The sequence below is a fragment of the Convolutriloba macropyga genome, chromosome 4 (assembly GCF_964194025.1).
Source record: "Convolutriloba macropyga chromosome 4, txConMacr16.3, whole genome shotgun sequence".
Taxonomy (NCBI): Eukaryota; Metazoa; Xenacoelomorpha; order Acoela; family Convolutidae; genus Convolutriloba; species Convolutriloba macropyga.
This window is the reverse complement of record NC_134471.1, coordinates 51985561-52003954: the sequence shown is the minus strand read 5'-3', so window position 1 is coordinate 52003954 and position 18394 is coordinate 51985561. Positions and strand designations below refer to the sequence as shown.

At 36.5% G+C, this 18394-nt stretch overlaps 1 protein-coding gene across 1 annotated transcript in view; it reads right to left on the bottom strand.

Annotated features, from left to right (window-relative positions):
• Positions 1–18394, bottom strand: part of LOC142338496 (uncharacterized) — a 94082-nt gene that overhangs the window by 41685 nt on the left and 34003 nt on the right. The window contains exon 9 of the mRNA XM_075388276.1: positions 8514–8602. Within this exon, the coding sequence (XP_075244391.1) occupies positions 8514–8602 (89 nt within the window). The remainder of the gene's footprint in view (positions 1–8513; positions 8603–18394) is intronic.

Genomic DNA, 18394 nt, shown 5'->3' with positions numbered 1-18394 from the left:
ATTCTTCTATTCCGTTTGTGGATTTTTTCTTCGCTTGTTCCATTGCCATGGCTTCTGTCCAGAGGTTTGCATATTCACCCGCATTCCATCGATCGATGCGATTGGAGAGCCGCTGACCCTGATTTCGTTTGTGCTTTTTACCTCCTCGGTTGCTCGCACGCAAGATGCACTTCGAAACAGAAAACAATTTCTGCCAATTTAGTTCGTTATCTGGTGTTGTGGCACAATCATCCAGGATGCTGGTCATCAGTTGTGACCACTTAGTTCTAAACTTGACCGGAACGAAACGACATGTTGGAACATGTGAACGAACTATTGTCTGAAAACAGGGCACTTTTTTGTTCTCGTTCAGTATTGTTTGTTCAACGTTCTCAAAGAAATTACCATCGAGCTGGTTTTGATCACACGACGCGAGGAGTAGGTCAATTTTAACTGAAATTTCTTTTGTTATTTTTTGCGATTCTTCAAGTTATGTTTGTGCTTCGAATAGGCCCAAAATGATTTCGCATTAAACCACGAGTCGTGCTCTGAGCCCCAACCACTATATCTAATTTTGGTTTCATGCTCCGAGTTTTCTAACACTTGCACCTTATAGAGTTTTTTGACAGTGTCGGGGATGAAAAGTATGGTTCCTGGTGTTGTGTGGAATTGCTCTTTTACACTCAGGTCTTGAAAGTTTTGCGTCAAATCAGTATTTGCATCACTGATGGGTTCAGGGTCATCAATGATGTCTCGTGAGCTAGCATTATCTTGAGACTGGATTGACAGACGAACACTATCGTTCACAACAGTTTTTCTTAGATTGTAATTCATTTTTCCCATATTCGAAACTGCATTTATAGTGCTTTCCCGAATCGAAGGTTCCTTTTTTCGATAGCTAGACTTTTGATCGTCTTGTTGTCGACCACATTTTTAATGATGACTTGCCTAGGAATTTTTAGGACAAAAATTTTTAGTACAAAAGTTTTCTCTGAAGTGTCCTTTCCGTTGTGGCTATTTCTGTTGCAGTACTCGACTGCTTTTTTTAAAGGGCTACCGGAGGTACGACGTTGGAGGGGGGGGGGGGGGGGGGGGGGGTGATCAAGAACAATCTCACCGGGTTTTGAAGCTCGGTCTTGAACTCTTGAAGTAATTTACTTCAATAAGGTGGTTCCCAATTTTAAACGAATTCAATTTCGAGCTTAGCTCTCATCAACTCGTCGACACCGATCGGTTGTTCGTCAGTAGTCACGGGGGGCAGGGGTGTGACGGGAAAGTGGGTTGAGCATAATTGGGGTGGGGGCGCGGGCAAAAATACGCGGTGGGGGAGTACAATAGTGGGGGGTCAACAGTGGGGATCTCTTCAACCTCCAATATAAGTCTTCAAAACAGTTTGAGTTGAAAAGGACCTGAAAGGCTCTCAGAGCACCTAATGCCCGCTTGGCGCAACCTGTTTATCTTGTTTTTAAGAACGAAAAGTTGAAAACGTCAAACAAAAAATTGGTCAAGCAAAAAATTGCATAAAAAAGATCGACAGGACTAATACAATTGCTAAAAACTTCGTTTGAGAACAAATTATAACCAAGTGACATTGGGCGAATTGCTCTCAAGCAACCGACGAGCTGTTGGCTTTGTCAGTAGCTAGCCACGGTTTAGTGAAACTAGTTTTTGCACGATTCGACTCTGGAACTATTAGTTTTTTAGCCTTGTTAGTAATTAAATCAAAAAACTATTTAAAAAATTTGAAAAATTCTGCAAAATTTAAAGAAAAAGCTTCCGTATTCCGCATTGAAAATGTTTTAGAATTTTTTTTGTCCCTGGGGTTATGACGAGTTACTCATTTGAGTTGAAAAGATGCGTTGGCCAGTAATGTTTGTCAAATTCATATAAGGACAAATTTATTCAAAATTTAGAGAACAATTGCAAATTCTAACAAAGTGTTGCTAAGGCTCAAGATATTAAAATCTCCAAAACAATTTCATTGTCTCAAGAGACTATCCAGTATTCTTATTTCAAGTTTTAAATAGTTTCACTGGCTCAGAAAGATCCATAAACTTAGAACATGATAATAATTTTCCGAAAAATTGAAAAAAAATTAAGTTTTATCAAAAAAATTTCAAAAGCTGGAGTCATTAAAAAATTTTAACCATTCCCTTAACTCTAGAAACTATGCGACAGCTTATCTTCTAAACTTGATGGAGGTCCTTAGGGCCCTTGTGCCGGAAAAGCGATAGAATACTTCAATAAGATTCAAAAATTTCAAATATTTTAAAAAAGTACTGATGTTAAAGTCTTGAAAAACATTCCGTTACATCTATGGTTTATGCAGTAACCTAATCAAACCATAGAGGTGGTTATGTGGCTCTTGAGGCTTGCGAAACTTGAAAAAAGACAAACAGTTTCAATTGACTTGAAAAAAATACAAGTTTTTTAAAATAAAAAACTGCTAAATATTTTTCATAATAAAAAATTCAAAACTATTTCATGGCAAACAAATTTTTTCAGTAAAATATTATCGAACCCCTATGGACGTTTCTGGCCCCTGCGATATGCGTGATGTTGATTTGTTGAAACCTTTTCACTAACCCTAGCAACTATGCAATTAGCTAGTATAAAACCATAGAGGAGGTTCCTCGGCTCTTGAGGTTGGAGAAACGTAAAAACCAACAAACATTTTCAAAAAACTTGAAAAAAGCTAGTTCTATAAAAAAAAATTGCTGAATTTTTTCATATTAAAAATTGAAAGCTATTCCACGGCAAAGAAAACTTTTTCAGTAACTTATTATCAAACCCATAAAGATCTTCTCTGGCCCCTGCGTTTGGAAAGACGTGAATAATGCAAAATAAGTTTCAAAAAATTGAAAAAATTTGCATATTTTGTCAAAAAATGCTAAAATTCGTGATGTTAAAATGTTGAAACTATTCCAATACCACTAGAAACAATGCAGTATTTTTTCATAAAACCCTTGGCCCTTAGGAGGTTCCTTGACACCTAGGGCTGAGAGAACTCAAAAAACGAACATACTTTTCATAGAGCTCTAACAAAATAATGAAAATTAATAATATTGCGTGTTTGTAGCGGTCGGTCGTTTGTCAGTGGCCACGGGGGGTTTGAGCATAAATGGGATGGGGCGCGGGCAGAATAGCGCTATGGGGAGAGGTTGAGGGCAATAGTGGGGGCTCAACAGTGGGGATGTCTTCAACCTCCAATATAAGTCTTCAAAACAGTTTGAGTTGAAAAGGACCTGAAAGGCTCTCAGAGCACCTAATGCCCGCTTGGCGCAACCTGTTTATCTTGTTTTTAAGAACGAAAAGTTGAAAACGTCAGACAAAAAATTGGTCAAGCAAAAAATTGCATAAAAAAGATCGACAGTACTAATATAATTGCTACAAACTTCGTTTGAGAACAAATTATAAAGTGACATTGGGCGAATTGCTCTCAAGCAACCGACGAGCTGTTGGCTTCGTCAGTAGCTAGCCACGGTTTAGTGAAGCTAGCTTTAGCTCGATTCGACTCTGCAACTCGTAGTTTTTTAGCCTTGTTAGTAATTAAATAAAAAAACTACTTAATAAATTTGAAAAATTCTGCAAAAATTAAGGAAAAAGCTTCCGTATTTCGCATTGAAAAAGTTTTAGAAATTTTTTTGTCTCTGGGGTTATGACTAGTTACTCATTTGAGTTGAAAAGCTTCTTTGACCAGTAATGATCGTTAAACTCGGAAAAGGACAAAAGTCTTCAAAATTTTGAGAAAAATCGCAAATTTTAACTAATTCTTGCTGAAATTCAAGATATTAAAATCTTCAAAACTATTTCCTTGTCTCAAGAAACTATTCAGTATCCTTATTTCAAGCTTCAAGTAGTTTCACTGGCTCATGAAGATCCTGCATAAACTTGGAACATGATATTAGTTTTCCAAAAATATGAAAAAAGTTAAATTTTAGCACAAAATTGCTCATGTCAATAAAAACATTTAAACATTCCATTAACACTAGAAACTATGCGACAGCTTATCATCCAATCTTGGAGAAGGTCCCTAGGGCTCTGGTGCCGAAAAAGGATGAGAAATTCAGAAAGATTCAAAAAAATTGAAAATACTTTTAAAAATTGCTGGTGCTAAAATCTTAAAAAACACTCCATTACATCTAGAAACTATGCAGTAACCTATAATCAAATCGTAGAGTTGGTTATGTGTTTGTTCAGCCTGTGGAAACTTTAAAAAAATGAGAAAAATTCTCAAAAAAATGTTGCTAAAACTTATCATATTTAAAAAATTGCAAGCTGTTCCATGGCAAATAAAATGTTTTTGTAAATTATTATCAAACCCTTAAGAACGTTATCGGGCCCCTGCGTCTTGAAAGATGTGAATAATGAACGAAATGTCAAAAAAATGAAATTATTTGCACGTTTTGTGACGGGTGAGCAACAGTGGGTGGGGGGGGGGGGGGGGTTGGGGTGCAACAGCGCGGAGGGGGATGAGGCCTCCAAAACAGATTCTGTGGATCGTTTACTTAAAGACGAATGAGCTGAAATGCTCTAAAAGCACTTAATTCCTACTGGGTGCAACCTGTTTATCCCGTTTTTGAGGACGAAAAGTCAAAAGCGTCAGTCGAAAAATTGGTCAAGCAAAAAATCGCATTAAAAAAAGACCAACAGGACTAATATAATTGCTACAAACTTCGTTTGAGAGCAATTGTTAACAATTTCAACAGAAGGTTATAGAACCTAAAAATTCACTAAATGCGTTTATTATTTAATGACTATTTGTAACATCAACGCTTAATTAATTGCTGAAATAAGTCAGATCAAAACTTAAATCGCAGCGTTGTTATTGTAAGGCGTTTGTTTAGAAACGTCAAAATAATGTGAAATCAACGCCAATGTCAATGCAATATTATGTATAATCTACGCTGAGAAACGCCAGATTATGTTATATCAACGCAAATTTGAACGCAAAAATATGTAAGATATACGCTTAGAAAGACCAAATTATGTAGTATCTAGGCAAAGGAACTGTAATACTTTTTTTCAACGCCTCAGGCGTAGATCTTACGTACCTTGAAAGCATTCACAGCCATTTTACATAATTTTGCATTAGTTAGCGTTGACGCCTCGGCCTGGTTGCAATAATGAGCGACACTCTCTAAGGAGTCCAATTTATGTAGTATTGCAGAAGTTACGCTCCCTTTTATTGTGCTGACTTATTAATGACTGAAATATGCAATGACTGTATTGTGCATAAAACCAACTCATTTTGCTGGAAATATCACCAAATTCAAATTTTCCCAGGCTGAGGTATGCACTCGAAATCGTCCTGATCAGACCGTTCCAGGCCAAAAGCGCCCCTGAGCAGACCCAACCACGCTCAACAGTTCTCTGTGCTTGAAGTGTGCATTGGAATTCTCTAATCAGACTCAAGCGTGCTCAACAATTGAATAAAATCCTCAAAGGGGACCGGTATTTGATATCAGCTATACTTCTTGTTTCTGATCCGAGCCATCGGACTTCAGAAGAGTCTCTGATCAGAACGCTGCTTTTTTTTGCCTCTTGGCAGAGCCAACATCTCCGAGTTAACAAAATACAACCAAAATGAAAAAAACAAAGCTGAGAGATTGTCAGAAAATGGCCGCAATAGCTTTGTAGATCTGCAATCTCAAAAGGACAGTAAAAAACAGACCAAAAAATAGTCATTTAATTGAAGGCTGAGATGTTATAATTTGATTACGAATATGTTTGATAATAGCTGCTCTCAAATAACCTTCATTTATAGTGGCTTATATTCACTTGACCTTATCTCTTTGAATTAAAGTAAAAGTCAATTTTAGAGTAAGGAAGTCATTTTTGAGAATGAGGTAGGACACGTGTGGCCAAAAATTTCACCACGCGAATGAGCAAAAAAATTCGCCCCATTAAGAGTGAAAATTGACGTCACGCACGCAATTCAGTTAAAATTGCATGAATGAATGAACAAAAAGCAGATTTGAAGTGGTTGTGACGTCATATGGTCGTAGCAAAAATCTTGACGACAAAATAAAAAAACATAGCAGGACAAGTCCTGAAATACAATTCAAAGAATTGAATGAAAACTTAGAATTACTCTGCTCGACCAGCAGATCAAATCAACGATGCCAGCTAAAACACAAACAAAATCAAAAATTAGCACAAAAAAACTGAGAAACAATCAAACTAAACAAATATATAATCATTGCTAAAACTTTTAAGCTTTTACCCCTAAGGCAAAATTTGATCCCTTTAAATATACCTATTTCAAGAATATGTTCAAAACCAAATTTTGTTTCTGAAACTGGTGCAGTATTATATCTGCAAGGCCTGAAAAAATCAATTGGCCCTTGAAGATCGATTAACTCGAAAATGACCAAAAAATTAAAAAAAAAAATGAAATCAAATGCAAACTTCAATGAAAGGCTGCTGAAAGTCGCGATATTATTATCTTCAGAAGCATTTCTTAAGAAATGATTCTAGTGTCTCTAGAGCCTATCCAGTAAACCAATTCCAAGCCTTAAAAAATTAATTGGTTCAAAGATCGAAAGGCAATAATTTTAAAAAATTTTAAATTTCAAAAAACAGAAATTTGTTCTATTAAAATGTTGAAAACCATCCAATTACCCCTAGCAACTATTTAATAACATACTATCAAACCCTGTATTAGGTTATCTGGCTACTCAGGCAAAAAAAACTGAATAAGAGACAATTGTTTTGAAAAAATTAAATAACTTGCAAGTTTTATCAAAAATTTTCAAAATTCGAAAGGTTACATTGTTGAAAACAACTCCAGTGAAACTAACAACTATGCAGTATTTTTTTCAGACCGTGGAATAGGTTTCCTGGCACTTGAGAATGGACAAATATCAAAAATTGCCAGACTTTATTAGGAAACCTCAAAAAAATTTGCAGATTTTATTTAAAAAAATGCTAAAATTCGAGACATTGAAATGTTTAAAACCACTCCATTATTAGTAGATACTATGCAGTGCCCTATTATCAAACCTTAAAGGAGATTTGCTGGCCCCTGAAGCTGGAAAAAGGCAAAAAATGACAAAAATTTTCAAAAAACTTGAAAAAAATTGCAAAAACTGGTATCATTTTGTGTGTTTGTGTTTGTAATACCAAAACATATAGCTCATAAAATGGTCATAACAGGCAATTTTGTTTCACAAAAGGCCTTCATCAATTTTTAAAAACTTCAACCTAAGACTAATCAAACAAAAAACTCAAAAACATCATAAAAAACATGAAAAATTGCACCATTTTGAGCCCAAAAACTCCTGAAAATGACCTTTTAACCTTGAATTGAGCCCATCCGAGCAGCCGCAACACTCTAAGCACTTGAAGGACTACTAACGTCCACTTTGGGCCTCTAATGAAACTTAATGCCCGCTGGGCTTTACCTGTTTATCCCGTTTTGAAAGATCAAAGTCATTGAAAAATGTGTGAACACATCTTAAAAAAAAAACACAGCGCCCCAATACAATTCAAATTCTTTGAATTGTACAAAACCAAGAGAAGGCCAATATTATCCCCATCTATCGCTGTGCGGCTATTAATAATGCGCTTGAAATGGTCTCTGATAAGACCTAAGACCTACTTGCCTTCGAAATTATTTCTGATCAGACCATTTGCGCTCGAAGCTTCTTATAGTCAGACTCAAGCGCGCTCCAAACTGGTTATGATCAGACTCAAGTGCGCTCGAATCCGCCTCTGACCAGACTCAAGCGCGCTCGCGCCTCTGATCAGACTCAAGAGCGCTCCAGCGCCCGAAATTGTCATGTAATTTTGAGCGCAAATTGGTCAGGTGTGCGCTCGAAATGGTCTAATCAGGACAGTTTTGAGCGCACACCTCAGCCTGAGTTCAGATGTCCTCCTGTGAAATAGGTAAGGCCTACATTTTTTCTCCTACAGAATTATGACAATTTCAACCACACAAAAACGTTTTGAAAATATTTTGGCGATGAGAGAAATTGTTTTAATATATCGAAAGTTAGACTAATGTCTAGGAAGACAAATCTAATTTTGTTCAGCTCACAATTTCTGAAGCGAAAATTTTTTGTGATGTTAATTTCGTCCACTAGCATCTGTTGTTCATTTCGTGCTTTAAATGGAGTTTGCTCAATTTGTAGATGTTAAAAACACTTAGACAGTTACTTCTTTTTTCTCGTAAAGCTGTTGTCATAAACTAATTTTAACGACACTTTTTAATAAAATTTTGGTTATTCTTATCAAAACTAGGGCTTACTGTGAACCCAAAATCGTAGTTTGCTCAAAGACTGAAGCTATGCGAATTGCTTGAGCTAAATTTGTGCATTTTGTTTTTCGAATTTCGATATGAACTGTTGCTGTATGTTATTGTTTGAAACTTTGTTTTGTTTTGAATGGATAACCAAAAATTTTGCGTCAGTATTGTATACAAGTTTTAAACAAAAAACCTGGTACAGCGGGAGTCTCTGTAACATAACTTAAGTGGGTCGAAAATCAGACTTTTGGATAATTTCACAGGATGAGTCATGCAAAATTATTACCTGTGGTGTAGGGTCTACTCTTTGTATGGCCATGTATAGACACAAATTCTGATTGGCTGCTCTGCTCATTGATTTGCTTGTCGACAGTCCTAAACTGCAGACAACATACTATCGCACTACATACTATCGCAAGAATGAGAGTCGATTACTTTATTAATCATACTATTGTTTCACATTTTTGGTGCAGTTTTTTTGAAAAATAACGCTGTTACGACCAAAAGCATCATCTAATTTCTGTTTGCGACAAAACCTTGTCCTTTAATTCATGGTTAATGGCAATTTTTTATCATCCCAATACCCATGTCAAAAGCTTATTGCCTCGATTATTTTGACAAAAAGGTATCGTTCCACGGTTATTAGCCCAAGTCTATCATGTGCATGAAAAAAACTTGATTATTTCAGGGTTAATAACAGGGAGCTTATCATCCCCATTTTGATGGCGACTTTTTTCTACAGAAAAGCGGGACTTCCAAAGTTCACGACAAAAATTGGTCATTCAAAGCTTTAAGACAAAAACTTTTCAGCCGGACGTTTTTGGCAGAAAACTTTTGTATCCCAATGCTCATGGCAAAAAATTCTCATCCTAATTTATTTGTGGCAACAATTTATCATTTCAAATTTATTGACAAATTTACTCATCGCAGTGTTCATAGGAGCAAAGTTATCATTTCCGTTTTGGTGGTGAAAGCTTAGCATCACAATATTCATACCTAGAGCATGTAATCCCCAACATAGCCTACAAGTGACGAGACATTAACCGCCGTTGATCCGCTTGATGCACATCGGAATCTTGCAAATTTTGAATCTTGTTGTCCTCTGTTTTTCTTTTTTCTGTCGTGGTCTCGAGCACGAGTAACAAGAATTTTATTATTTTAATAATTGAATTAAAAATGGCCTGAATGTACAAAATTTTACAGGTATTTATAATCCGTATAAGTATGAAAATTTACAGATCCGTCTAGATATAGATAAACTGATATGTGTTAATTTACACCTTAGTTGTGAACAAGTTTTCCCCTTGCCGTATATGGCAAGTACTAGTGCAGTTTTTTGCACTTAACACATTGTTCTCCCTACCTGAGAACATGTCATTGCTATCTACTGGGAGGGTCGAAGAGTTGGTTACTGATCGAGTTTGGTGGTGGGATGGTCGAAGCTATCTCACAAAATTATGGTTTATGTACATTGATAAACTTGTGGTATGAACAAATTTGAATAGACAATTCGGTTCAAATTAGAAGCCATTATTCAATTTCACTTCACCAAACATCAGGTAAGAAATTTTTCTTTATATATCGAAGTTTTAACTTAAGTTGCTAAGTTTGCTACTTCTCGATATATCACATCCTCCCTCATTTTTTTAACAAGTTTGTAGGAATAGTTTCTCCAAATCTTTCTGGTTGTTTTTTATTTCTGCTTGAAGTTCTAGTGGCCACTAAAGGTTGTTCCCCTTCAACTACTGAGGTTTCTTCAGTAGAGTTGGGTGATTCCACGTCTATGTCGTCCCTACTGCTCTCAGACTGTGAGTCAGTTGATTCAGTCTTGATGTCGTCAGGTTCCAACCGTGCAATTTGGTTGTCACTAACAAGAAATGTCTTGTTTGAATTCTCCGGATGGATGAACGAAGTGTTCATTCCTTTACGGATAATGAAAGTAGCTGGAACCGTTGGTGAACTTTTCGTCGGTTTGAAGAGGACTCGTTCACACAGATCAAAATCAGTGACTGCTGGCAGTCTTATTTTGCGTCCCAGTAGCAGTTCAACAGGAGTTTTGCTCCGCATCTTGGAAGTGTTCCGATGTGTCATCAAAGCCCGCTGTAGGAAAGCGCCAAATGACACATTCAGATTTGGACTCCAGGCTTGAATAGCCCGTTTCACTGTTTGGACCGCTCGTTCAGCAATCCCATTTGCTCTTGGATGGTAAATGGTGGATTCCATCTTTTTCATTCAAGTGATTCACACCATTGCTTTAGATCACTGCTCACAAACTCAGGACCATTGTCTGATACTAATGTTCTTGGTATCCCAAATCTTGCAAAGATTTGACTCAAATACACCTTCTTTGTTTGTGAGGTTCTATTTCCCACAGGAAAGGCTTCTATCCAACTTAATCCCGCGTCTACTATCACTAAGATATTACCTTGATCCTTAACGTAGCCCCAGTCCATGTGGAGTCTTTCCCAAACTTCAGCTTGCGGCCAAGTAGATACTGTTTTCCCCAGGCCAGGCCTGTTTTCTTGGCATTCCTTACATTTACTAACATATCGAAGAACATCTTGACTGATGCCGGGCCACCAAGCCGTCATTCGAACTGCTGCTTCAGTTGCATTTTTGCCTGGGTGAGTCTCATGAGCTTTGGCCATCACCATGGGTCTTAGTTTGGGTGGAATGAAAGGCAAAACTCCTAGAAAGATGATTCCATTGTTAATGGTCAAGGCGTCTTTCTGTTGTTCAAACCCTTTCTCTGCTTCTGAGCACTGTTTCCAGATGCCGCTTTTTATTCGTTTGATGACATCTTGAAAGAGTCGATTCGATCCCAGCTCAGTTTTGATGTCTGACTGGGTCACCAGGTCGGACTGGACGAAGTAGATTTTGTCAAGAGCAAAGCAGACTCGATCATTGTCATCGTCATCATCAAAGTCTACTCTGCTCAGACCATCAGCGTGGGGGATCTGTTCTCCGGGTGTATACTTCAATTCGAAGTCAAATCCCATCAGCGCTATCGCCCATCTGATAATTCTTGCTGATGCTGTTTTCGAAATTTCATCGTCTGGGGCGAAGAGATATTTGAGAGGTTTGTGGCCAGTCTGTAGAGTGAACCTTCTTCCGAGTAGAAATTTTTTCAATCTTGTGACCACAAAGACAATTGCAAGTGCCTCTTGCTCAATATTGGAGTAATTTTGTTCGGCTTGTGACAACTTCCTCGATACGTAGATCACAGGATGTCCTTCCTGTGAGAGTAGCCCGCCTATAGTTTTCTCTGAGGCGTCTGTTGTCACGGTTGCTTCCTTCGTCAAGCTGTAAAGCTGTAAAAGAGGTTTAGCACATAACTCGTTTTTGATGTTTTCAAAAGCATTTTGCTCTTCCTTGTCCCATCTGAATACTTCTTTTCGAATTTTAAAACTTGCTGAGCCGACAAAGGACTCGAGTTGTTTCATATTTGATGGCGGTTTTGCATTTTTGATTTTCCCAACATGTTTAGGATCGGGTGCTATTCCTTCTTTGGAAACAGAGTAACCAAGAAAACTTAAGCTTGAAACTGGTTTTGAGTTGGATTTCTTCTCATTGATGGTGAATTTTTTTTCACGTAGCCGACTCTTGACTGCAAGCATTCAATTCTCGTATCGATTCGTCGTTGTTCCATATACCAGAACGTCGTCTTGGAATATGCCCACACCCTTTATTCCTTTGAGAGTTGACTCAATTCAATTCTGGAAGATTGATGAAGAGTTCTTTAGGCCCTGAGGAAGCCTGCACATCTCGAACAATCCTTGCGATGTGTTGATCGTGCATATTTCTTTTGCATCCTCGTCCGGCTCAATTTGATAATATGCATCTGATAAGTCAATTTTTCCAAAGTAAGAGGTCCCATGGAGATTATGGAAAATGGTCTCTGTGTCTGGGATTGGATAGTCCTCATCCATAACTTTGCCATTGATGTGAACTTTGAGGTCCACGCATAGTCTCAGAGCTCCATTTTTCTTCCGCTGCCACACTACTGGTGATGTATTTGTGACCCCACCAGGTTGTACTGGCTCCAAAATGCCCTGTGGTACCATTGTCTCAAGCTTCTCGTTGACCCTGTCTTGGAGAGGTAGAGGTATTTTTCTGGCTTTGCAGAACATTGGCTGTGATCCCGGTATGAGTTTCACATGCGCTTTGTATCCTTTGGCTGCAGGTAGTCTTTCATCACTCACTGCATTGATGCCTTCTTGGGGTAGTATGTCTCTCCCAATTAGCCTAAATTTTTTCTCGGATTGCACAACTGCTAGTTGTTGTTGCCTATACTTGCTTCCTTTCCACTCAACATCACATGTTAGTGATCCCAGAAGCGTCAGTTGATGACCATCATAGGCCTCAAGACGTCTGACTTTCCCAATTAACTGAGGTTTGCCAAGCTCAGTCCAGAATAAGGATGTTACCACGGTGCTATCAGCACCGGTATCAATTGCATTTTTATTTTATGGTTTTTTACTGTAATGTACTCCCAAGTCACCGACATGTTAAACACGTTTTCCCGTGTATAGTACATTCCCATCTCTTTTTTGGATAATGTTTGACCAGGCAACTTACCCTCTTTCTCGCAGAAGTTGTTGTGCTGGTCAGACTTACCTGACTTAGGCTGGGTTTTACTTCTGCATGTTTTTGAAAAGCGCCCCACCTTTTCACAGGTGTTACATTTCTTGTTCAAGGCCGGACACGGCTTGCTGCTGTGTGGCTTACCTCCACATCTATTACACAAGTTATCATTGCCTTTATTACCAGTGAACTTTTCACTAGGTTTTCTGAAGGTCTTTTTGAAGTTGTATCCCACTTCTTCTTTTATTACAAATGGTCTATTGGTCTATTACCTGTTGAGGAACGCGCAAAAGCCATTGCTTGAATTCTGAACTGTAAGCTTTCTGTCATTTTAGACAGAGACATCGTTGGCTTAGTTTTAATGCCGTCTAATAGTCTTAATTTGGCCTCAGGGTCTCTCAAACCTGAGATAAATTTTATATTCACCATTTCTTCCTCAGGGTTGGTTACTGTTTTAAGTTTTTCGAAGTAACAATAGGACAGAAATTTAGCCCTTTCTGCCGTTACTACTCTCTCCTTAGGTGAAATATAATTTTGAATAACTAGTCTGATCTCCTTAAAAGGAGTGTCTAACAATTTTTTAGGGCTCATAAGGCTCCTAAGTTTAAGAAGTGCGTCCTGGCCGCATATACTAAGAAAGAGATTTGTTACCTGTAGGTCCACGATCGTACCGTCCTTGTTGACTTTATCTTTTTTCTTCTTTGCGCAACATTTCGCCACAAAAGACATGATCCACGCAGTACAGGATTCAGCATTCTGCAGATCCAAGGTTTTTCGGTCGTTTGGTGGTCTGGACACCATTGTCTTGGTCTCGAGCACGAGTAACAAGAATTTTAATATTTTAATAATTGATTTCAAAATGGCCTAAATGTACAAAATTTCACAGGTATTTATAATCCGTATCAGTATAAAAATTTACAAATCCGTCTAGATATAGATAAACTGATATGTGTTAATTTACACTTTAGTTGTGAACAAGTTTTTCCCCTTGCCGTATATGGCAAGCACTAGTGCAGTTTTTTGCACTTAACCCCTTGTTCTCCCTACCTGAGAACATGTCATTGCTATCTACTGGGAGGGTCGGAGAGTTGGTTACTGATCGAGTTTGATGGTGGGAAGGTCGAATCTATCTCACAAATTTATGGTTTATGTACATTGATAAACTTGTGGTATGAACAAATTTGAATCGACGATTCGGTTCAAATTAGAAGACATTATTCAATTTCACTTCACCAAACATCAGGTAAGAAAGTTTTCTTTATATGTCGAAGTTTTAACTTAAGTTGCTAAGTTCGCTACTTCTCGATATATCACATTTTCCTTATTCACCTGTTGCTAATGGTTTTAAATTGGTCGCCAAGAAAGTTTGTCTAATTAGTTTTTAGTCTTTTCGTCTTTTTGAATGCGATTTATTCGTTTTTACCAATTTTTCTCCTGAGTCATTTGTATTCCTAAGAAAAATAATAACAGGTCCGCCTTACTCACCCCGTCCAGTGCTTCACCGTCCACCATCCACCACCTTGAGTTTTGGAGGTAGGGATGAGAGGAATGAACGAGAGGTAACTTTTAATAAAAACTTTGTATAATTTGAATAATTTCGAGACTTTATTAACTGCTCTCAAACAAAATTTGAAGCAACTATATTAGCCCTAGGGTTTTTATGCGATTTTTCACTTGACCGATTTTTCTTGACCCATTTGACTTTTCCTCTAACGGGGATAAACAGGTAACACGAATGCTTGAAAAGTCTTGTTTCAGGGAAACAGAACATCTGTTGATTGTCATAGTCTGGTCTTTTGGGAGAATGTAGATTGTCAGTCCATGTCATTAATTATATCAGTTTTTTGAATTATATTTCAAGACATGTGACTTGTCGTGCTATATTTTTAATTATTTTTACTCTTCGATCACGTTTTACTCTTTGAGCACGTGAGTGAGGCGGACCTGTTTATTATTTTTAAAGAAAAACAATTGAGCCAGAAGAAAGATCGATCAAACGAATTAATTGCATTCAAAAATTCTAACAGACTAAAGACTAATTACTACAAACTTTCTTAGAGGCCAAGTTGAAACTATTAGCAATAGGTGAATAAGGAAAAAAAAATAGGACAGCAAGAAAAAAGTCGCATTTTTTTCAAAATACATTTCAACCTTAACAAACGAAAGCAATCGCTGCCGCCTATAAATTGACGCCAATTAGGTTTTTCTGTAATAAGTAAAAAAGAACAGTTAATTTTGACTAAGCAAGAAGAGCAAAAGAAAAGCAACAGTCAAAACGCAAAAATACACAAAATTGAAGAAATCATTTAAAATTCAGCAAACCAAGCACCTAGATCTGAAATAATCGTTTACAACAAAGTATGCTTCATTGGCATTAACATTGGTCATTATTGCGGATAAATTATTAGAATAACAATAAACGATTATAAAAAAGGAACAAATTTAAAAATTCCCTAATTGTTATGGATAACATTTTGTGCCAGGAGCATGGCAAGCGTTACATATGAACAAAGAAGTTAATATAAAAAACTTAACTCATTGGTAGCCGTTCAGGCCTGTCACAATTGAGATTAGGCAATAAAAATATAACAGACTAACGTCGGGCGAATTGCTCTCAAGCGATCGGCGCGCGACTGACTTGGTCAGTAGCTAGCCACGGTTTAGTGAGGCTAGCTTTAGCTTAATTGGTCTCTGCAGTTTTTAGTTTTCTAATCTAAATAGTAATTAAATCAAATAAAAAACTGAGATATTAAAAAATTGCAAAATATTGCAAAATTAAAAAAAAGCTTTCAGATTTCGCAGTGAAAATATTCAAAACTAATTTTGGTCTCTGGAGTTATGTATATATTTTAACATGATCTTGCTAAAATTCAAGATATTAAGATCTTTTAAGCCATTTCATTGTCTCAAGTGTCTATCCAGTATCACTATTTCAAGTTTTAAACATTTTCAGTGGCTGATTAGGACCCTTAAACTTGGAAAATGATAATAAATTTCCGAAAAGTCAAAAAAAATTTAAATTTTATCAAAAAATTGCTAAAACTGGAGTCATTAAAATATATTAATAACCATTCCATTAACTCTATAAACTCTACAAATTACCATCACACCTTGGAGGAAGTCCCTAGGACCCTGGTGCCGGAAAAAATGATAAACATAGCTGGCAGACTGCCAGAAAATAGCCGCAATAGATTCGTAGATCGGCAGTTTAAAAAAAACAGTAAATTCGTCTTTTCATTTAGAGGTCACACACACCCATTTGACCTTATCTATTTGAATTTAAAAAAAGTCAATTTCAAAGTGAGGAAGTCATTTTTGAGAGTGAGGTAAGTCAAGTGTGACCAAATATTTAACCACGCGCATAAATAAAAAAACTCGCTCAATTAAGAGCAAAAAATGACGTCACACACGCGCTTTAGTTGAAATTGCAAGAACGAATGAACAAAAAGTGGCTGTGACCTCATATGGTGGTAACAAAAATCATGACAAATAAAAAACATAGCCGAAAGAATTCCGGAAGCAACTCGAAGCATCAAAAGTTCACAGAAAACCCTAATTGCAGCTGAAACCATAGCCTTTTATATTAAATCATTAACTCACTACCTCCTGAGGTCTGATCTCACAATTGGTGAAATTTAACCCACTGTTACCACGAGAGACAAAATGCAGCAAAATTTTATATTAGTAAAAACGTTTGGTAACGTTTAGAAAGTCCAAAATAATGAGGATGGTCAAATTACGGACCAGCTGAAAAAGCTGACAGTGCTATTAATTGTCTTCAAATAATTCATGATTCTTTTATCAAAAACCTCGCGAAAGCAAACGGCAGAAAACAATCTTAGAAACTAAGCTGAATTTTTCAAAAAAGAATGGTCAAATTTAAAAATAAAAAACCACCACAATTAGATCTCTAATCACTGCAATTTAGACAAAAAACATATAATTCTTCCTTTATGTATATATTCTAGACAACATGATTTCTTACTGAATCAAAAATTAAATTAATCATAGAAAAGACAAGCAAAAGATTAATAATCAAAGGCCAAAAATTGTTTTAAAGTAATACCAAGGCCGGAAGAAAAATACAATAAATAGTAATAAGTGGAAAATTTGGAAAAGGTTTTTTTAGCAAACTCTCAGTACTGCCTTAAGTTGAATGAAAACAATTGCAAACCAAAGAAATGAGAAAAATCTAAGAAAAAGCTGAAATGATTCAAATTTTAACAACTGAAAAAATAAATATAACGAATATAAATGTAGGTGCTAGGACAAAGCCAGAATGATACAAACAGAAATGTGATGAATATGGACACAATGTAAGGAAAACCGTAACAAAAGGACGTAACTTTTTGAAAGTTAGAAATCAAATACAAAAAATCAAGTAAAGCGAATACATTTCATTGTTCAGCGTTCGAGACGTTGAAAAAACAACGAGACAAGGATCCATCCCCTGAACAAAACAAAAAAGAAAAAACAGAATTCAAGCAAACAAAATATTAAAACAATTTGCAGAATAAAATATTCAAAAATATTTTGAGACTGCATTTATGAAAAAAAGTAACTGTTTTTCAAAAACTTAACGCTAAAAAATTATTGCCAAAAAAAGATTTTTATTGAAACAAAATTAAAGTCTACCATGTTGCACAAAAAGACAATTCTAGTAATTAAAACCAAATTACAAAAAAAACAGAAAATTGGGAAAAAACTACCAAAATCGGATTAGCATATGTACAATTTTATAAAAACAAAATTAAATCCAGTTAGAAAGAGGCATTGAGTATATGAATTGTCAAAGGGAAGTTGCTACGTTAACTGATCTTTGACAAAAACACAGCTGAAAGATCCAAAATTGAAGAAATTACTAGAAAAAAATCAAAAACTAACTAAAAAATCAAGAAATATGTGCAAATTTTGAACTTCAAACGCATTTCCAGGCTCTGCAAAACACTGGGGTATTAATTTGCGAGGTTTACAATTCAATGCAGCATCGAATAAAAATCATTACTACAAAAACCAAAGTAAAAGCAAAAAAACTAGGCCAGTTAGACGAAAAAACGGCTAGAAAAGGATATCTATATTTGTCATTCAGTCAAAAACTACTTTTCAAAGTCAAGAAGTCATTCACTAAACGCAGCGCATGATCAAAAAACTTCTCTCGCTCAGAAAAAATTAGTTCACAAGGCAACTTTACTCACTTTCGCTTTTAGGTCAAAACATCGTCTGAACGAATAGTACTTCCGGTAGAAAAAAACCTTAAGAAAACCAATACTCCTCTTCGAGTCATAAAAACCATGAGAAGGCCAATAATAGACCCAGCTATCGCTGTGCGGCAATTAAAAAAATCAAACATAACCGTCTAAACGTCGCAAGATTGGTTCTCGAACCACTAGTGAGAGCTCAAATCAATTGCAGCCTGCTTATGGAACTAAGGAGTTCAATAGTGGGCTTCAAATAGTCACATTAGAGGTTAACATATACAAATGTTAAGATTTAAAGTAAGAAATGACACTAGTTTCGGCGCACTTTTCATTAGACTTTTAGTATTAAATTGCCGCCAATTGAGTTCAGCTGCTTGAAATTGTG